The 20,296-nt window shown below is 49.6% G+C and overlaps 9 protein-coding genes across 9 annotated transcripts; 4 read left to right on the plus strand and 5 right to left on the minus strand.

Moving 5' to 3' along the window:
* Positions 1-1,236: 1,236 nt before the first annotated feature.
* On the minus strand, positions 1,237-2,968 carry COCVIDRAFT_42541 (hypothetical protein; the record flags this gene model as incomplete). Its single annotated transcript, XM_014695619.1, has 4 exons — positions 1,237-1,445; positions 1,498-2,218; positions 2,271-2,762; positions 2,879-2,968. The coding sequence occupies 4 exons, from the start codon at positions 2,966-2,968 to the stop codon at positions 1,237-1,239; spliced, it is 1,512 nt and encodes a 503-aa protein (XP_014551105.1).
* A 418-nt stretch (positions 2,969-3,386) lies between these two features.
* COCVIDRAFT_31307 (hypothetical protein) lies at positions 3,387-7,007 on the plus strand (the record flags this gene model as incomplete). Its single annotated transcript, XM_014695620.1, has 1 exon — positions 3,387-7,007. The coding sequence occupies one exon, from the start codon at positions 3,387-3,389 to the stop codon at positions 7,005-7,007; it is 3,621 nt and encodes a 1,206-aa protein (XP_014551106.1).
* Positions 7,008-7,572: 565 nt separating this feature from the next.
* On the minus strand, positions 7,573-7,839 carry COCVIDRAFT_113806 (hypothetical protein; the record flags this gene model as incomplete). The annotated part of the gene is made up of 1 exon (XM_014695621.1): positions 7,573-7,839. The coding sequence occupies one exon, from the start codon at positions 7,837-7,839 to the stop codon at positions 7,573-7,575; it is 267 nt and encodes an 88-aa protein (XP_014551107.1).
* A 1,219-nt stretch (positions 7,840-9,058) lies between these two features.
* Positions 9,059-10,716, minus strand: COCVIDRAFT_31308 (hypothetical protein; the record flags this gene model as incomplete). Its single annotated transcript, XM_014695622.1, has 3 exons — positions 9,059-9,387; positions 9,440-10,186; positions 10,254-10,716. The coding sequence occupies 3 exons, from the start codon at positions 10,714-10,716 to the stop codon at positions 9,059-9,061; spliced, it is 1,539 nt and encodes a 512-aa protein (XP_014551108.1).
* Positions 10,717-12,574: 1,858 nt separating this feature from the next.
* On the minus strand, positions 12,575-13,612 carry COCVIDRAFT_31309 (hypothetical protein; the record flags this gene model as incomplete). The annotated part of the gene is made up of 2 exons (XM_014695623.1): positions 12,575-13,118; positions 13,167-13,612. 2 exons carry the CDS (start codon positions 13,610-13,612, stop codon positions 12,575-12,577), a joined length of 990 nt encoding a protein of 329 aa, XP_014551109.1.
* Positions 13,613-14,039: 427 nt separating this feature from the next.
* On the plus strand, positions 14,040-15,296 carry COCVIDRAFT_113773 (hypothetical protein; the record flags this gene model as incomplete). Its single annotated transcript, XM_014695624.1, has 3 exons — positions 14,040-14,215; positions 14,265-14,486; positions 14,549-15,296. The coding sequence occupies 3 exons, from the start codon at positions 14,040-14,042 to the stop codon at positions 15,294-15,296; spliced, it is 1,146 nt and encodes a 381-aa protein (XP_014551110.1).
* A 177-nt stretch (positions 15,297-15,473) lies between these two features.
* On the minus strand, positions 15,474-16,308 carry COCVIDRAFT_113756 (hypothetical protein; the record flags this gene model as incomplete). Its single annotated transcript, XM_014695625.1, has 3 exons — positions 15,474-15,671; positions 15,720-15,977; positions 16,042-16,308. The coding sequence occupies 3 exons, from the start codon at positions 16,306-16,308 to the stop codon at positions 15,474-15,476; spliced, it is 723 nt and encodes a 240-aa protein (XP_014551111.1).
* Positions 16,309-17,017: 709 nt separating this feature from the next.
* On the plus strand, positions 17,018-18,349 carry COCVIDRAFT_43798 (hypothetical protein; the record flags this gene model as incomplete). The annotated part of the gene is made up of 1 exon (XM_014695626.1): positions 17,018-18,349. A coding segment is annotated over one exon (1,332 nt), but the record flags the coding sequence as incomplete, so codon positions are not given.
* Positions 18,350-20,135: 1,786 nt separating this feature from the next.
* COCVIDRAFT_113770 (hypothetical protein) lies at positions 20,136-20,294 on the plus strand (the record flags this gene model as incomplete). The annotated part of the gene is made up of 1 exon (XM_014695627.1): positions 20,136-20,294. A coding segment is annotated over one exon (159 nt), but the record flags the coding sequence as incomplete, so codon positions are not given.
* Between the last annotated feature and the right edge of the window lie 2 nt (positions 20,295-20,296).

Raw genomic sequence — 20,296 nt, forward strand, 5'->3', positions numbered from 1 at the left:
CCTAGGAAAACAGATCGCAGTGTCTCGCAGAAGAGTCTCTCACACTCTTCCGTGATAGTATATGCTGCCCCCCCTCTGCGCGCCTTACCGTTCTTAGCGGTAGTTGCATGTCTGGCGGCGAGGGGGGGACTTGATGGAGGTGATGGTATTCCCTGGTTAACACTTAGTATCTGGTACATAACATATGAAACGGCGCATGGACAGTGACATACCGAGCTGACCTCAGGAACACCACCCGGCCCCGGCAGACGGGGTAGTGGAGTAATGGAAGCCTTGAAGGCTGGCGGTGGACGCGTCTACGGCATAGCAGCTAGAGCGGACATTGCTAGCGGACGAGTACGAGTGAATGCTACTACTACTACTCATACTACTACTGTTTCGTTTTGACATCGCCATTGCTACAATATTGCCACGGTGGATGCGTGAGAGAGTAAGAGTCTTAGGAACGGGAATGCGCGTACAGGGTCGCTAGTTGAGAGACTGTGGAGGTGCTAGAGGCGTTGTTCGGTGTAACGGAGAGCTGAGTGCTGATGTATATGGTAAGAAGAGGCAAAGACGGAAGACGGAAGATGAAAGAGGAGTTGGGCTCTAGCGGAGTGGGGTCTCTTGGCTCGTGCGTGAGGATGGCCATGTGACTGGCCAGGATTGAGCACTAGAAACTTCGCCAATCTTGGCCCAAACCTCGGCCAACAGACAGAGCACTTCGAAGAACTTGGTTCTGCACTATGAAGAGCACCAAGATTTGGAGATCCTGTGAAAAAAGGAAAACAAATTTCAGACCACCCTTTGGCCCGTGATCATCACATTCAATGAGACCATGCGAAATCTGGTGGGACCTAAATTTGAATATCATATATTATTACGCACTCGTGCTAGCGCCCACATGAAACACCATTAACTTTTGGAAATAGCTTCCTCAGCGAATTTCTACTCTTTTGGCAACATCGCCTCGCTATATCTCGTACAGATGGCTCATGAAAAGAAACATTGGCGAAGAGGACTGAGAGATCCTTCCTCCTTGCACAAATCTATCGAAGCAGCCCGGACTATGCAAGTCGGATATCTCAGACGATGCGCTATGCATACGGAAATCAGACATAATAGGAAATAGGAAAGATACGCCAACAGACGCAGGCTGGCGGAGTCCTGCATACGAGTGGAGTCGGATCCTGCAATTTGACAGGAGCCAAGTGGACCCTGTTGCGCATAGGCGGACAAATGAAGGAAGTTGATGATTTAGCTGACAGAGATACACTTGATGTCGAAGATCAAGTCAGAGTTGGGTGGGATGTCCGGAGGAGCACCCTTCTTTCCGTATGCCATCGCAGCAGGGATAGTGAGACGACGCTCGCCGCCGGGGGTCATACCAGCGACACCAACGTCCCAGCCCTTGATGACTTGGCCGACGCCGAGCTTGAAAGAGAAAGGCTTGCCCTTCTTGTTGGCTATACGAGTATTAGTATACGTTCGGTAGAACAGACTTTGGTAAGTACTTACAGTCAAAAACCTTGCCGTTCTTCAGCTTGCCAATGTAGCGCATCTCGACACGGTCACCCTTCTTGGCGGCCTTGCCCTTGCCCTCCTTCTTGTCATCAACAATGACGCCGCTGACATTGCGAGGGCCCTTGGTAGCCTCCTTCTTTGCCTCTGGCTTGGGTGCGTCGACCTTTGGGGAGCCAGTTGGGCCCTGCTCGAGGTTCTTAGCGAACTGAACCTTCTTCTTGTCGCTGCTTGGGGTGTCGTTCTTCTCAACCTTTTCAGCCTTCTTCTCTGGCTCAGCAGCGCTAGCGACAGCTTGGCCATCGTTCTTCTTCAGCTTCTTAGCCTGCTTCTTGCTGAGCTTAGCGTCGCCGTTAGTCTTGCTGATCATGTCATCAAGGCTGGCCTCCTCCTCAGCAGCACGCTTCTTGCTCTTCTTGCTAGCTTCAACAAGCTTGGGAACCTCCTCCTCCTCATCACTGTCAACCTCAGTGATTCTGGGGTCGCTCATGCCATCGAGCTCGTCGTCCTCTGATTCGTCCATACCATCGAGCTCATCCTCATCGGGAGACAGATCGTAGCCGAGCTCGTCAAGACCGTCATCTTCCTCATCCTCGCTGTCCTCGTCTTCAGGGAACGCAACATAGTTACCGGTGACGTAGACGTCGTGCGTGCCGGTGACACAAAGGTAGACCTCCTCGCCCTGGCGGACAGTGATGTCGAGAGGTTGCTGGTAGTGCTACATGAAAGTTAGTGGGGCGCTTAGCAGACTCTGCAATGAGCAATCGTACCTTCTCAGGGTCAAGTGTGCAGAGAACAAGCTCTTCAGGCTCATCCTCATCGTCGTCGTCTTCGTCATCTTCGTCATCCTCGTCGCTCAGATCATCGTCGGTAACCTTGGCCTTGCCCTTGGCCTTACCCTTAGCACCGTTGGTCAAGCCGTCAATGTCCATGTCATCGGCCTCAAGCTCTTCTTGCATCTTCTTGGTAAGAGCAGCTTGCTTGGCCTTCTTTGACTTGGCTGGGTCGCTAGGACCGCCGTTCTTCTCATCCTCGCTGTCGTCATCGGAAAGGTCCGAGTCAGCCTCGGGAAGCGCACCAGCTGCACGCAGACGAGCAGCGATTGCCTCAATGTCACCCTCCTCATAGTCCTCATCATCATCATCTTCCATGTCAAAGTCATCAGGGATACGGATGAGCTTCAAGGTTGCGCGAGCATGCTTTTGGTCCTCATCAAACTGTGGCTCAGCATCTGGATCGATGGCAGCCATCGTAATTCTGAACTAGGCTCAGTTAGCGAAAAGTTGCGAATGCGACGGCTTCGCGCAAAGATGAACAGAATTGATGCAGCGCAAATGCGCTGACTATGAAATGCGAACAACACATAGAGTATACTTACAGTGGTGGACTGGTCAACAGCAGCCAGAATGGGAATGCCTCCAGCCGGAATGCGACGTCCGTAGACGCCAACAGGAATAGCAGACGCCATCTTGAAGATTGTCGTGAATGTATGTGGGAGAGAGCTGGCTAAAGTATCAAGGTTTATCCAGTCGAAGAAGCGCTCTTTGCTCAGAGATTTGCACAGCTCGAGGACAGCTGGTAGAGCAGGATGATAGCGAAAAAAACGAGGAACTCGAGAACGGCGGGCTCGAGAGGTAGAAAAAGTTCGCCAAGCCCTGCAGCTTTCTGTTAGCGTCCTTTCACCGCCGGCAGAACGCTCCACTTCGCCCCACTAGCGCGACTGGATCGCGGTCAAACGCGCCACTCTACGCGCATTCGCCTTTGACCAGCCCACCAGCACCAACCTCGACATCGACATCGACATGCAGCAGTCCGGTTGGTCTCGTGACATTTCATCATGACCCCGGCCCCCATGAACGCCCTAGACCCACCAAATACTTATCACCATGGGCTCCCGTCTAGACAAGAATGCAGAGTCGGTTCGCAAGCGCATTGCCAGCCATCGCTTTGACGACGAAGATGGCGAAGAGTACGGAGGCTCGGCGTTTGGTGGATTTCCCGACTACTTTAGGCGAAAGAAGATCAAACTACAGAACCTGGATGCCGATATTCGATCTCAGGCAGGCGATAAACCGCAGATCTTCAAGGGAATCGTCGCACACGTAAACGGCTACACTCAACCCTCGCTTAACGATCTGCATACGCTCATAGTGCAGCATGGCGGAGGCTTCATGCAATACTTGGACGGAAAGACTACTGTAACGCATATCATAGCCAGCAGTCTTACTCCAAAGAAGGCTGTTGAGTTCAAGAGATATCGTGTTGTAAAGCCGGCATGGGTGGTGGGCAGCATAAGAGCGGGCAAACTGCTGCCATGGAATGAGTACCGCGTAGTGGACGAGGGCGAAAAACAAAACGTATTGGCATTCGATAGGGGTAACATCATCACACATTCAAACATCAAGAAGAGGGGGTATCGAGACCAGACAGACACCAGCTGGTACACGAGCAAGCTGCAAGGTAGCCAATCTGGGCCATCCAGTACACCGACGCCCTCCAGTCCTAGGCGCCCGCGCTTCTCAAAATCAAAGCAACGACACCCGACGCCTGACGATGACATAGAGGATCTTCCGCCTTCCTGTCAACCTCAAGGTCTACTTAAACCGCCCGATCTAGGACAGTCAAGTAAGGCTGCAAAGCTGATTACACCACCTAAAACCAGCTCTCCGCTACTACCTGTTGACTTTGAAGATATACACAGTGATGTGCACTACAGTCTCTACGCAGAACCCAGCCCTCCCAGGGCTCCGCACTTGCCGCTCAATGGCCAAGTCGAGGAAAGGGCGAAAGGGGTCGCGTCTGAACTTGATCCTCCAGTGCCTAAAAACAGGCCACTTACTGCTGAAGAGCACAATGCGATCCTTCTCCGTGATCCAAACATTCGGCGGTCCACTGTTGTGGACCCAAATTTTCTTGAGCAGTATTACAGAGAGTCACGCTTACACCATTTGTCTACTTGGAAGGCTGATCTCAAGTCTCAACTACAGGCGCTTGCGAACGAGAGCACATCCTCTCAGAGAGCTAAGCAGAAGCGTGTGCCTGGTGTTCGGCGATACATCTTACATGTTGATTTTGACAGTTTCTTCGCTGCTGTCAGTTTGAAGAAACATCCGCAATTCAAAGACAAGCCGGCCGTCGTTGCGCACGGACAAGGTAGTGGCTCGGAAATCGCAAGTTGCAACTACCCTGCTCGCACATTCGGTATCAAAAACGGAATGTGGATGAAGCGAGCACAAGAACTCTGTCCGGACCTCAAGATTTTGCCTTATGATTTTCCAGCTTATGAAGAGACAAGCCGTGCATTCTATGACACTATCCTTGCCACTGGTGGCATCGTCCAAAGTGTCAGTATTGACGAAGCCCTCATTGATGTCTCAAATCTATGCATAGCTGTTGGTGGCAGTGATGGCAAAAGTCACTCGGAGATCAGCATTTACCGTGAGCAGGCGAAGGCCGATGAAATCGCACTGAATTTGCGAGATGAAGTAAGATCTAGGACAGGATGTAATGTTTCGGTCGGTATCGGTAGCAACATTCTACTTGCCAAGCTGGCTTTACGCAAAGCGAAACCTGCTGGCCAACATCAGATTAAACCCGAGGAGGTGCTAGACTTCATTGGCCAACTCCAAGTGCAGGATTTGCCCGGTGTTGCCGGGTCAATTGGCGGTAAACTGGAGTCTGCTGGGGTCAAACTTGTCAAAGATGTTCGAAGGCTTAACAAGGAAAGACTCATTCAAATACTTGGACCCAAAACCGGCGAGAAGCTATACGAATACTCCAGGGGTGTTGATCGTCAAGAAGTCGGCGAACAAGTCATTCGCAAATCTGTGTCTGCGGAGGTGAATTGGGGTGTTCGATTTGAAAATCAAGAGCAAGCCGATGAGTTCATTGCCAGCCTGTGTGGTGAGCTCCAGAGACGACTCCTGAAAGAGAGGGTAAAAGGCAAACAATTCACAATGAAGGTTATGCGACGCTCACCAGATGCGCCTCTGGATCCACCAAAGCATCTTGGGCATGGCAAGTGCGACACGCACAGCAAGAGTCTTCTGCTTGGCGTTGCGACCAATGCAAAGGAAGCCCTGACAAAGGAAGCTTTGGCTATGCTACGAGGCTTTGGGTTTACTCCAGGAGAGCTTCGCGGCATCGGAATACAAATGACAAAGCTTGAGCTCATGAAATCGGCTACGGATGGAAGTATTGAGGGCTCACAACCAAAGCTACAATTCAAAGTCGGGAATGCCAAGCCAGCGCGGGCAGCACAGGCACTGCAAGTGGTCGAAGATGATCCGATTCAAGATGACCCAGAGACTCCACGAAAATCCAAGATATCATCAGGAGATGAGCATGTTGCATTTGGTGCCGAACAGCTTAATGCCTCGACGCCTTCTCGACGCCCACTCAATACACTGGGCACGCAGTTCATCATGCCTTCGCAAGTCGATCCGAAGGTACTCAATGAGCTACCGGAGGATATACGAACTAAGCTCTTACGCCAAGCTCGACAATCGTCTCCTACGTCTGCAAACAATGCATTGGCATACGACACGCCAAGCACACCTTCGAAAGCCTTACCTCTCGCTTTGACAACGCTTCCTAACCAGTCTCAGCTTGACCCAGAGATTCTCGCTGCTTTACCTGCAGAAGTCCGTGCCGAGGTTCTTGCTCAGTATGCCAGCAATGAAACACCATTTTCTCCTTCATGGAGGCCAAGAGGGCCTGATCAAACCATTCTACCTCAGTCACCTCGCAAAAATAGGATCATCGGAATTCCAGCGAACAAGCCTATTGTACCAGTAAAACGAGGGAGAGGTCGCCCACCAAAATCAGCAATGCTGGCTGCAGCTGCACAGGCAAAAGCCATTGACAAAACTGGCAAGATGCTCACCCAAGCCAACTTTATATCTCTCAAGAATCCAGCCCGAGAAAGCCCAAGCAGAGAGGGTTCAGCTGGTTTGAGCGATAACGCCTTTGAGGTACCTACCACCAAACTCGACAAACAAGACGACCTTGATCCTGATTTTCTTGCTGCGCTTCCCGAAGACATGCGCAAAGAAGTCATTGACCAGCACAACGCAGCAAAACTAAACGCATTCCGCTTCGTGATGTCTAAGAAAACCAAAGCCCCATCGGTCCCCAAACAGCCCAGGCCAGCCCCGAAAATCAAAGTCCCACGTCCCCCAACAGCAACTTTCACCACACAGAAGCTCTCCGCGGAACCCGACCTCCGTAGCGCAATGAGGCTCTGGATCAGCGAATTTGACGAGGAGGGGCCCTACGAGGAAGACGTTACAGCGTTGATCAAGTACCTCAAGAAAGTCGTGCTGGAAGAGCGTGACATGAACAAAGCAGTTGGTCTTGTCAAATGGGTTGGTTACGTTATCAGTGATAATATAGAGACAAAGGAGGCTTTCGCACGCGAGTCGTGGAAGAAATGTATCACTACTATTAAAGATGGCGTGAGGAGAGTGTGTAAGGAGAAGGGGTTAGGGAGAGTGTGTTTTGAGTAGTTATGTGATATGAGCTTCTTCTTTAATGACTTTATGCTTTGGCGTAGTATAGATGGAAGGGCGCATGGTAATGCTGTGGTTATGAATATCCGACTGATTTTTTTTGTGCCCATTCGTTAACCATGTAGCTATTTGTATTCGATCTGAGTGATGACCGTAGTGTATGAATCTCAGTTTAATCTCTACGGAAGGAATTCCGATAAGAGTCGGTCCGAGAGAGATTATGGAAAAAGTTTTCACTGAGGAGTCAACGGTACGAGTAATGATGGTTTGTCCTGATCTTGAAGCGTGGTCAAGTGTTTGAGTTGTAATCACGGAAGCATGCTCATTTTAGAAGGTAGCAGGTCAGTGGTTGTTAAAGCGGCAGGGTACTATTGCTGGAGTAAAATCATATCTACGTGCATGTCTCTCGGAAAAAGAATACTTTCAGTATTCGTTCCATAAATCTCCAGAACCAAATCGTATTACCATTCCAGTGTTCATATCCTGCGATTGCATCTATTGAACAATTCGCAACATCCAGCTTCACATAGCCATCCCGAGCCTTCCATCGACTCCCTCCCTATCAGCGACTGTAGCACACGCAGCTGCACGAGTTCAGGACAGGGCCATTGTAGTTTGCTTCGAGATACCAGTCATCTGGACTGCTCACTGTGCCTGCTCGGTGACATGCCGTCTGACAGACGTTCAAGCCGCATATTTCCAGCGTGCAAGGAGAGTTTGCATTGGATTGTGTGACACCGCTATTGGTCAAGCAGCCATCGAAAGAGGCAGTGAGAGCAGTGATGACGTTGACTGAAGCGGCAAGGAGGAAGGCGGTCGTAAATTTCATGTTGGGCGGATTGAGGTTATGGCGATGGGATGGTGAGATCCGGAGTTTGTTTAGTAGAGAGGCGAGAAGGCGAGGGTTGGGTGTGGTTTGTATAAACAGATGGTGAAGCTTACTGATAAGAGGTTTATGTAGTCTCGAGAGTAAGATCAAGAACTTGGTTGCATTTATGTACATATGCCTGCATGCCCCTGACTACTGCGCTGTCTTGGCGCTTTAGTTCATACATAAAAAGCCAGAAATTATATGCCCTACTCTGCAATAGGTCCTATTGTGAGACTTTAGATACTTATCTGACAATAGGGCTAATTATGCCAGATTGGACGTAGGCCATAGCACGAGGACGCGTGTATTGTGGATGCGAACATGAATAGCAGCAACAACATGCACCAAAAGCAGGAGTTCGCTGTCAAAACTTGACCCGATTCTGTAAGCTCATGTGCATAGGTTTCTTAGTATAATTACTAGTACATTGTCGTAAATAATATGCGAAGCGACAGGACTGCAGAGCCACACCGACAATCTTGCCGGTTCTGTTCTTAGTGCTGACTCCTAACTTCACTAAACATGTTTCTTTATAATGTCCCGTGTCGATCACTTTATCTTCCAAGAAAGTAGGCATTAGCAGCCAATTGTCCCACCGTCTCGTGCGACCCTTTTCTGGGTAAATCCTGCTCGTAAGTATATACTCTCATGATGCCCAGGAAACTACATCCGCACAGCGGCGTCTGAACTCTCAAAAGAGATTGCATGTTCTAGGGTAACAGATATCATTCACACACTAGTAACAGATGTCATGGTTACTATGTGTAATGACATCCATGTTAGCTGCGTATTCGTGATGTTTGTGTCTTGGCACTCATACTGTATAGACGAAAAGCTTGTCTCGCAGCTACTCAACGGTCACCACTATGTATAATATTTATACACCCAAGCCTCTCTCTGTTCCGGGCAGTATGGCAAACTTCAGTTTGCGATGTATCCTTAGAGAGTCATACGACCAGGCGACGAAATCCTTGCAACTAAAAATAAGATCCGTGAGTGCATCCTATGTGAACATGCGAGACAGATCATTGCTATCATGATATTATTCATTGGATATAATCACCGGAACCTAGCTAATGCACACGGGCTTGCATTTGTTCAAACATCTCGACATTAACCTTATTCATCATCTTGATCATCAATCATAACTCTCTTCCATGTTCCCGCTGGCTAGCAATTACAGTGTATACCTGAATCCCTCGAGCCCCTCAATAATCTTACCACCACTGGCAGCTCTCTTGTTTGCTCTCCAGAACTTGAAGTTCAGCAAGAGCGTGATAAGGATAATCATGCCTGCTGAGATCATGCAGGCAATAATACCAGGGACGTATTTGGGAGCGTCCTGGGTCCGGAAGACTGTGCCACCAATTATACCGCCGACTCCTCCGGCTCCAACGAGGGTAGCAGAGCAGAGAGCGCGCTTCCATTGACCACGGATGTTGTTTGCTTGCCAGGTGAGAATGCAGGGAACGTTGGCATTGGCTGCTGCGGTAGCGAGAAAGACCCCTGGGAGATGTTTAGCATATGAACTGAAGGCAGGTTACATAGTATAACTTACCGAAATATCTGACACCAGTATTGGAGCTGAAGCCCATCATAGGGAGGCCAATAAGAGCAAGGACACCGTTGGCAATGACCCAAGGAGAGCGGATCTGGTACTTGTCACCAGCCCACGCGAAACCGATCATGACAAATCCAGCGAATACGTAGGGCGGGGCGATGAGACAGTTACTAGCAGCAGCGCTGAAGCCCATTCCGTCTTTGAGGATGATGGGAAGGAAGTACGCAATAGCGTACGTAATCGTAGTGGTAAACATGAAGATTAGTGCGAAGCCCCAGACCTTGAGGTCCATGCCGCCGGCGAGGTACTTCTTGAGGTCGAATTCATCGGCGACGACATCGTGGCGGTCCTGCTCGATTCTTGCAACAATGAAGTCCACCTCTTCCTGTTCGAGGAACTTCTTTTGAGCCCTGCTCGGCTTAGCAGCCAACTCTGGGAAATCCACAATATAGTACCATCCGACCAGACCGATGACGACGGTAATGATTCCCTGCAGCATGAAGATCCAACGCCAGCCAGACAAGCCTGGGCCAAATCCGACGGGGGTTTTGGGCGCTTTCTTTGTTGGACCATAGTGCGGGCCGAGCCACTCCGCCGCTTGATAACCATGGCCATTGAGCAGGGAGAAGACATAACCAAGGATGCCGGAGAAGGCTGAGGACAACATTCCGATGAGGAAAAAGAAGGTGTTGCGCTTTTGAAGCTCGTACCGTTTGTACCAGCAAGAAAGAAGGTATGCGGAACCTATTAATGTTAGCATTCCATCTTTCTTCTCTTTTCTAAGATTTGGAGAAGGTGTTTCTACACATACCCGGGAAGAAGCCGCTTTCTAGCACACCTAGCAGGAGGCGGAGCGGAATCAGAGCAGTCCACTCCTTGACGAAGCCGAAACCAATCATGACAGCTCCCCAAAGGACCACAATGGATGGCAAAAAAAGCTTTGGGCCAAATTTTCTCAGGACGACAGTAGCGGGAGGCTGCAGTGCAACATAGGTGATGAAAAACAGCAAGACAATAATGCTGTATCGCTCGCCTGTGAGTTTCAGGTCGACACCCATGCCTGCTACCATGGCGACACCAAGATTGGTACGGTCCATGAGCGAGACACAGTACATGCAACCGAGCGTAGGGATAAGCCGAAAGTCCACCTTGCGAATAATCTTCTTTTGTTGCTCAGGAGTAAACCGCTCGATAGCAGCGTTGTTAGCTGACGTGTCGGACTCGACGCGTTCGATGGCGGCAACATCGCCTTTCTCGTCGGCGAAAGAGGACATGATGGTATCGGTTTGTCCAACAACTTTCTGGGTATGTTACAGAAGCACTGGTGCTCAATTGCCCCGCCAAGTGCTTCAGGGGTCGACCAAGTCGATGAAAGAGGAGTGAGGGCGCAGCTACTAGAAAAGAGGGAGCTGATGATGAAAACAAGAATCCTCAGCTGACTGTGGGATATGTGCCTTCATATACTCAGGGGCTTCCCCAGATTGTGGAGCTCCATCTTCCCCAGATTCCTTCGCCGTCGGCTCCACCGTACCCCAGACTCAACAGCACGGTCAGCCTGTATGTCCCTACCCCATATGTGGAATAGGTTCTCCTGAACTATCGCTAACAAGTCCCATTGGCCTACGCCCGATGCGATTTTCAAGAGTTATAGTTTCGGAGGCAGCTTACGGTAGCAGTTAGCAGGCCCGCATACCAAGAAGGACCGAACAGTTGGCAGGCTGTGGATGCGCCACCCTGACACTGACAGCATGCCGGTATCTACTCCGGGACACGACAGTAGCGCCTTGCGGAACGATTTTGATGGTCACGCCCAGTCGTACCCCGCGTGGGAATGCAGTGGACTACCATTAAGCTGAGCAGGTTGTGACAAGCTGAGGTCTCGGCGGACGCATAGTGCGCAATCCGCCGTACGCTACAGGCACGCGGCGTCGGCCTAGACTCTTGGCTAAGGCTGGTACCCGCGTGTGTCTTGCCGATTTTCTTGGTCTTTGCGTATAGTCAGGGCATTATCCGCTGGTGTTGAGGTTGGGTACACAGACAAGATGTCATGAAGGTGCGGAAGCTTTCTCTATCCACGTACCCCTTGTGCGTAAGACGGGGTACAGTAATCGACACGGCAAAGGTAGGGGCTGATCCGACACGCAAATCAGACCTGAATTGGTTCTTTATACATGATTGTTGAGTCTGAATATCCATGTTTATTGAAGAACGGATCATGTGAATGTTTGCGTTGCTATGTGATAGAGATTGAGCATGTATATAGCGGAAGTTTACCGCCTTCATGTGTTGCGCGTATCATTACCCCACCTCCAGTCAACCCATCGATGATCGCATTGTACATCATACTGAAGCAACGGCAACTTGAGCGGGAGTTGAAACGTTTTCCGCGAGCTTGGCTTGACATCATATCAATTTGTTCCACTCCCAACAATGTTTATTCTTGTTCATCTTTCTGCAAAAGCTCCCACACTGTCGTTACGTACAGCAACCATTCCACTTCTGCTACCCGCAAGCCACATGTTTGCATCACCGGGCGCTGGAATTGAGTTCGATGTCGTCGAAAGTGCCGAGGCTCGGAGTCAGACGCTTATTCGTCAAGGCTTCGTGGCGTCTTGGGAGAATCAGAAGACTGCAAAGCATACATGCCTATTTCGGACAAACTTTGCCGACTGAAGTATACATATCATACCAACACATTAGCGTGTTGATATTTTCGGTGTCGCGTCCATTGTAGGTTGGTCCAAGAGGAAACATGTTGTCAAAGGCGCGGCCGAAGGGAAAGCCTAGACGAACACAGCCCTGATGAAAGAGGCAAACAAGACACGCGCTGGGCACACAAAAGTCTCACGCTAGAGGCTGAAGAACGGCGATTGCCCGAACCAGGGTTGTCTCGTGGTAAAATCGCCGGGGTACCGCTGAGTCGGGTTACGCAGCGCTCGATACGATGGCTTGAATCTAGATGTCTTCCGACCGAAGAGATCTTGTCTTAAGTAGATAACCACGTGGGAGAAAAAGCCGGTGAAGGGTCCGCAGTCCAATCATTGGTGGTTAAGACCTAGTTGTATCACTCAACTCAAAAGGAAGAGTGCGCAAAATGCAACTGTCAATTTTCTTTTGGGCAAAACAAAACCACTACTTGAAATCCTTTTCGCTCAAAGAATCTTCTGTCTTCTGTATCCTTTCCCATGTCTCACTCCACTTCTCCCATTCACCATCCGGTAGCTTTCCCTGGATCGGCAGCCGTCCGCCTTCCATAGTTCCAAAACCGGTTACTCTCTTTACAGCCTCTTTGATGCCGACGACGCCATATTTACCAATGAACTCTTCTGTTGTGCTAACAGTGTATTGCAACTCCTTGATCTTCTTGAGGTTCTCATCGGTGATGGGCCTTGTCTCGGCAAGCTTCATCAAGGAGCACACAGTCTTGGGATATATGGCGGCGAGCCCGTCAATGACACCAGCTGCGTCAAAAATGACAATGGGACCCAGTTGTTGACCGAGACCAGAGTAGACGCGGAACTTGTTGTGGTCGATTTTCGGGTCTAGCGAGACCTGGTTGTGCCATGAGACGACGGCATGCGACATCTTGCAACCGACAATGTTGGGGTGTTGCGCGAGGACGCGGTAGGTATCAGGTGTTACCATGACTCCGTTTGTCACGCCGGGGTAGTTGTAGCTAGCATTTGTTAATTCATATCGCCTCTCTCTGTCTTTCGTGGCCTACATCAGTATTGGTAGCGGGCTCTTGTCTGCAACAACAGTAAACCACTCTCTAATTCCCTCTTGACTCGCTGCTGCACCGAAATACCCTGGCGCAAGCACCAGTCCCCACTGTGCACCGGCTTTCTTGAAGTCCTCTAGCCACTCCAATGTCTCATCGACGCTGTTGATCAGTGTTCCCGCCATGATCGGATAGTCCTTGAAGCCCGCGTCTTCGAGTCCTTTGCGCACTCCAGACACGACATCTATACGCTCTTGTCGCGACATGTGGATTGCTTCGCCGGTTGAGCCAAGCAGGACAAGCCCGCGCACTCCATTTTTGGCGAGAAACACTGAATGATCGATTTGTGTCTGGACGTCTACGGCGGCTTGGAGGGTACTAGATGCAGACTTGGGTTTGAAAAACGTCGGGACGGGGACGAAGACGCCGGTTGGTGGGGATAACGTCATAGTAACGGTTCGTAAGGGGAACTTTGTTTTGCTTTTTTTCAACGTCGACTTCCCTTGCAGAACGAAATGATATGTGCTGATTGATTTTTGATGCTTTCAGAGGGTTTTCGCGCTTTATTGCGTGCAGGGCGCATTAGCAGCTCGGGTTGCTCTACCCCAGTTCCCGAAGTTGCGTGCCCCGCGGTGGAGAAGATGACCCCGCGCTCGCTGCCGCTCGGGGTAGTACCGCGAAGAGTACCTGACTGTAGAAGCGGTTTAATTGGACCGGAAAGCACGTCGGGTTTTGGACATGGCCGTACAGTTACTTTCTTCCCGATGGCTGGCTCTTTTTAAATGTCACATTTTCTTCGATATAATCACTTGAAACATTATCTAGCCCAGCCTTGGCCTAATTTATCACAAAAGACTACGTCCTGAGAATAAGAAAATGGGAAAGATTGCAACTATCGAGTATTTCAGAGTACCACCGCGATGGCTGTTTGTCAAAATCACTGATGTCGACGGGAACTTCGGCTGGGGTGAAGCTTCCCTTGAAGGCCACACGCAAGCAGTCGAAGGATGTCTAGATGCCTGGGCAGCGCGCTATGTCGGTTTTGAAGCCGAGTAAGACGTTCGATATCTCCAATTTGAGACCAGCTAACAATACTCTAAGTGACATTGAACACATCTGGCAGATGTCTTGGCGCACTAGCTTCTACCGCGGCGGTCCCGTCTTCATGAGTGCATTGGCAGGGATCGATATTGCCCTCTGGGATCTAAAAGCACGGAAACTAAACGTACCAATATACCAATTGCTGGGAGGTAAAGTCCGGGACCAGTTGAAAGTATACGCTTGGATCGGTGGAGATCGACCAAGTGACGTTAAAGAACAAGCGTAAGTGACCATCATAAGATCAGCGTTTAAGACAAATTTGGTTTTTAACAAAACACCTACAGTCTTAGCCGTAAAGCACAAGGATTTCACGCTGTAAAAATGAACGCCACTGAAGATGTTGGTTGGCTCGATAGCCCTTCCAGCCTCGAATCTGCTGTCGACCGTCTCAAAACAGTCAAAGAGCTGGGAATGGATGCTGGCATGGACTTCCACGGCCGCGTCCACAAGCCAATGGCGAAACAACTAGCCAAAGCTCTCGAACCACATCACCCCTTATTTATCGAAGAGCCGCTGCTATCAGAGCACATTGGTGGCATCACTTCCCTACACACCCAGACCTCCATCCCCATCGCGCTCGGCGAGCGTCTCCACTCGCGCTGGGACGTGCGCCCTTTCCTTGAAGCAGGCTGCGTCGACATTCTGCAGCCTGACATTTCGCATATCGGTGGTATATCAGAGATGAAGCGAATAGCAGCTATGGCGGAAGCCTATGATGTAGCTATCGCTCCCCACTGTCCTCTTGGTCCTATAGCACTCGCAGCCTGTGTCCAGGTCAATTGCACGCTGTCTAATTTTACCATTCAGGAAATGAGCCTCGGTATCCATTACAACGCTGGTAGCGAGGATCTTACGTCGTATACGAAAAACCCAGAGGTATGGGATGTGAAGGACGGTTTTATTCGGTTGATGGAGGGACCAGGTTTGGGTATTGAGGTCGATGAGGAGTGGGTGAGGAGGGAAAGTAAGGAGGCTAAGGCTTGGTTGGTTCCTGGATTTATCGGGCCTGGGGGTGAGATTAGAGAGTGGTAGTTGCAGTCAATTGTGACAATCAAGTTCAAGCAGCAGGCAGTAAACTTCTTTTATATTCCGACTTTGCTGGTTCATCGTTTGCTTCAGCCCACTTCTTTGGTGTTCTGTCATATACATACAGCACGAGACGTGATTCTTTACGTCGTTACCAAGATCCAGGTACGCCTCCACAGATAATCATTGAGTGCTTTCAAATAGCTCCATGATTCCCTGATTTGCTGCTCTTCGACCTGAGGCAATCCCTGAACGCTCGGGGTAGGGAGGTGTCGGCGATTCACCCAAAAGTCCAGAGGAATGTCTGATGAGCGGGGAAAGATTGGTCGGCTTAAGCCCACTCGACAGGAAAGGCGTCGGAGGGATGATCATATGTTGCCTCTCTAGTACGCATTCCAAGGTCGTGAAAGATGCGGTTACGTCGGCCACAGAATTATTCGCCTGTTCATGTTCGGAACTACTAGCCTTCTTCGTTCCTACCTGCGGTGACACTTGTGCAACGAACGATCCTGGATGTTCCGTCACACTCTGGTCTATTTCCTCGTCATTGTATACAGTGCCACCCCATAGCAGTGCCTCCCATGGCCATACGAATCCATCGTCCTCCCATGGCCAAGTGTGTGTTTCGACGTACTCGAGCAGTGCGACAACAATGAATATAATAGCTCCCACACCAAGGAACCCAACCTGTTTTCTTCGTTAGCGCTTTAATTCTGTAGAAAGTCATCAGTAGGCTGGAGAAAGTACCTACCACTGCTGAGCTCAGCTCTTCTGGTCGCGGGAACCACCCTGGCTGCTCAAACTCGGCAATGGCGAAGACCAAGACGAGAAAGAGACATAGGCATGAATAGTAATTGTTTGTAAGGGTTTTGGATATGACGCAGTATTCCGATCGGAGAGGGGCAGGAAGGAAGTAATCGACGATTGTCGTGGTGACACGATGAAGCAGCGTCGGCGTTGCGACTGCCCGGGACTCTTTGTCGCCGGTTTGTAGCACCGGAGCCGTGCAATACGGCATTGCGCCAGTGTAATGGTTATCCATAATTATTGCGATTAAAGCGCGGATGCTGTTCAAGACGTTGATATAGTGATGAGTGGGTCAGTTAGCTGTGAGGTGCACCTTCCAGTGACGAAAAGAAAAATCCGAAAGCGGCTGGAGGAAAAGTCCTACTTACCAGTGAATGTGAAAGTGAATCATTATCAAAGCTACAGCTAGATGCTTCGATTGTGAATACACGTCACCCAGCCTTTCTTAGACCTTGGGGAAAGCGTTCGAAGCTTTTCATGTTTGCCCTTCGCTTGTTTCCTTCAGAAGGCACTTCTGCCCCGTCATATCACCCAATAACGCATCGATGTAATTTAACATTGTGTTATCAGTCTTACGGTGGTGAGAGCGCTGGGCAGAGCAAACAAGACGTGCGTGTTACACAACAGGGCTTAGTAATGGATAGTTAAGCGCCCTCGGTCTACGCCGCAACTCAAGCTCCTAGACGTTTCCCCTCCTCTCTCTTTCACCCTACAAAATATCTATTGAATCGCCTACTTATTGTAAATGAGCATATTCCATCAACAGCAGCTTTTGTTTCTTGCGATACCAGCTGACGCCAATCACTACACTTCCTCCCGCGGTTTCCCTCTTATCGTCAGCCTCGCCAACTGCACGCGCCACACCAACCTAGTCAGAAAACTTGCACTTTGTTACGTTCCACATACGTTCACGGCAAAAGATGGCTTCCACACAGTACCAGCATTACATTCCGCAGTTCATGCTGCGAAGATTTGCGGTAGTTGAACAAACAAGCCCATCTAAAGTTTCGAAGCGCAACCGAAAGAGTGAAAAGCAACGTCGCAATTACCATGCCACTGTCAAAGTGCTACATCTGAGAAGAAGTCCACCCGAGATCACAGATGAATTTGTCAGACGGACTTTTGGCCAACAGGGCATGTACAACGATGGCCTTAAGGACCGTGTAGAAGCAAAATTGGGGGAGATCGAGAGGGAAGTGGCCCGAATCATAGCTCGAGTGGTAGATGCACAGGAAGCAGGCAAGGAGAGTATACCACTCCTACGCTACGAAAAAGACTTGTTGCGCAAGTTCCAGTTCGTTATGAAGTACCGTTCTCCAATCTTCTTTCATCGCTTCAATCATCAAACCGCTGAAGATTACAATTCAGACGATAAGGAAGAGTTTCTGGAATATATGCTGGCCAATGATTTCCAAAGTCCTCTTGAAGTGTGGCTCGACAATTTGACAAAGATGATCGATATCCCTATGGATCCAGACTGTCATTGGATACAGGAACTTCGGGGGACGATCTACCCTCCTGATGCGGATTGGTTCATTTCCAACTTTCAATCTATGTATATGGCTTTTGTTACGCCCTCGGACCCCCAAGAAGAATTCATTCTAACACAGAATGCGTTCAGCATTCATGAAGGGCCTGTTAGTTACTCTGTGGACAGATTTACAGGCGAGAAGAAAGAAAAAGCCTATACAGAATTTCACCTGCTTACAATCATCACACCTCGGCTCGCTATCGTTTTCCGTAGTAACTACATGCCAGAGCCGCTCGAAGATCTTATTCCAGAGGTCCGTGAGTGGAAAACAACCGTGTTGGCTGCAATCGCGTCGATACACACGGATCCAGAGCACACAACATCCTTACTCGAGGATCTCCCCATCGCAAAACCTCGAAATTCTTATACTACTGTTAGAAATGGGCTGCTCGAGCTGGCTGAAGGTGCCGATGGAGAGCCGAAAAGGAATGACAAATTCGACTTTATTTTCTTTCGCCTTAAGAGTAATCATGCTCAGAAAATTAACATGGTGATGCTAGACCAAGCATGCCATGTTGACGAGTTGGTTTTTAAATCTAAGGCAGCACTTCGACTGGCGCTGGAATTCTATCTGGAATATCCGTGTCTGACACGAGGACTTTATTCGATGAAAACGGTCAGCGACGAACCTGACGACCCGAGGTTGCGATTCTTAAAACATATGGAGCATGTAGCTCGTACTAGGTTGGGATCTAGTACGACTGCCAAGTACCATGTGGATCCGCTCTGGGAAGATGACGAAGCTATGCCTTTTGAGATGGCGGTTGCTCAAGTCTTAGCGACCACAACAGACACACCAGAGAAGGACTGTATTACCTTGGGAATGGAGATCCTCGTAAAGACACTTGAAAAGATGGGATTCACCATCATGCAGATGTACGAAGTGGATCAGACCCCATTAATCGCTCTGCCTACGTATCCGGATTTTGTGTATCAATTCATCCAAGAAACCTGTAGAAAATACCCGGGTCAACGTACAGATCATCTTCTCAAAATTGACCATCAATTATTGATGCTTTCATGGGAGGGTCTTGTGAAGTTAGCAATGAAAAGGGCAGGAAAAGAAATGGATGGAATTGGTATGCCTATTCGACAACGTTCAAGGCATTTCAGCGATATCATGTCTGCCAGGACTCCCCGGGAATTAGAGAGCCCTATGAAGCCCGCATCATGGTCCTTATTACAGGTTCCCATACCCCAGCAAGATTCCTCATCAGGATTTTTCAGACAAGGCCTCAATGAAGCCCTTGAAGACATCGGAAGGCATATGGAGAGGGAGGAGACCTCATCATCTGCACAGAGCCCGGCCAATCAATCACCCTCACATTCGACGACCGATTTTGTTGAGAGTAAAGAAGAGAGTTATTCAGCACAACAATCCGAAGAGATGAAAGCTAAAGGCGAAGCTTCTCTTGACGATGCATTCACAGTTACACCTGTTGTGCTGCCGAACAATCGATATCGGAACACTACTCCATTGGATTGGAAACTCAACATTTTCTGTTTTGTCTTCTTACTGCCTGCCCTGCCCCTCATGTGGCTTGCTTTCACCATCGTGTTTCGTGCTTTGGTTATCTTGTCCTTTGTTTGCGCCCCTACATGGCTTGCTTTCCATAAGGGAGCACTAGATGTGCTGCAAGATCAAGAACCTCTTCCCACCCACCTGAAATTTTACATTCTTCATATGTCTTGCACCGTCTTGTGGTGGTTCGCTTGTTATTGGTTTTGGCTGCCAGATTTGCTGCTAACTGAGCTCCCCTCTGGCTTGACAGTGGCTTGCTTGCTAGTGTCTGTTATTAACGCAATGCGCTCCCGGCCAGACCCTTGGTGAAGCATATGGTCTTAACAGAACGCTGGCTTTTTTCTTTTGTCAAGAAGACCTATTGTACGATAGCATTCGAAAGCAAAAGATTTCAAGTACTTGCTGTCAGAAGCTGTTGATTGGACAGCGCGCTCGTTGTACCTAAATAAGGACAAGAGATACGAAAATTTCGGCGGTCAGGATAAAGACGGACGCGCGGCCATGCTATTGCTGATTAGGAGACCATAGGGATATACTAGCTCCAGATATGGGCCGGTGCGGAGCGAATCACAACGTCTCGGCTGCCCTACTGGATATGGCAGTATTGGTTCGACATGCGTTCCCTTGAAAATATGTATTCAAAATGGAACCATGCGTACTATTCCGTATCGAGTTTGTCGTGGAAAAAGGTCATGTACCCCTTGAAGAGCTACATACGTACCAGCGATACAGACGCGTCGGTACACCCCACACACACGTCATTGTGCATGAGGTCACACGAACACTTGCTTCTTCAAGCCGGACGTTGATGTTTTGTTCTGAAAATTGAGATAGCGCGGTCAGCAAAAATTCAAGTTAGTAGGGCCGACTTTGAGTCGCGGATGTGGGACCGGGGAGTGTACAATAAATCAGAAATCAGGACTGTATATCGCAACGAACAGACTAAGGTATACGACGCGAAGAGTCGGATTGCGCTGTTGTGTGAATGAGTTTGCGATCGGGACGCGTGAGAGAGATGGCCATCTCGACCCCTGAACGCGACCGCGACCGCGAAGCGACATCCTTGCCAGCCGAGCTACTAGCACCACTGAAGAGACGCGCGAGGAACACCACCGAGCAAAACGAACACTACCGCAGGCGACCGCT

The sequence above is a fragment of the Bipolaris victoriae genome (assembly GCF_000527765.1).
Source record: "Bipolaris victoriae FI3 unplaced genomic scaffold scaffold_153, whole genome shotgun sequence".
Taxonomy (NCBI): Eukaryota; Fungi; Ascomycota; class Dothideomycetes; order Pleosporales; family Pleosporaceae; genus Bipolaris; species Bipolaris victoriae.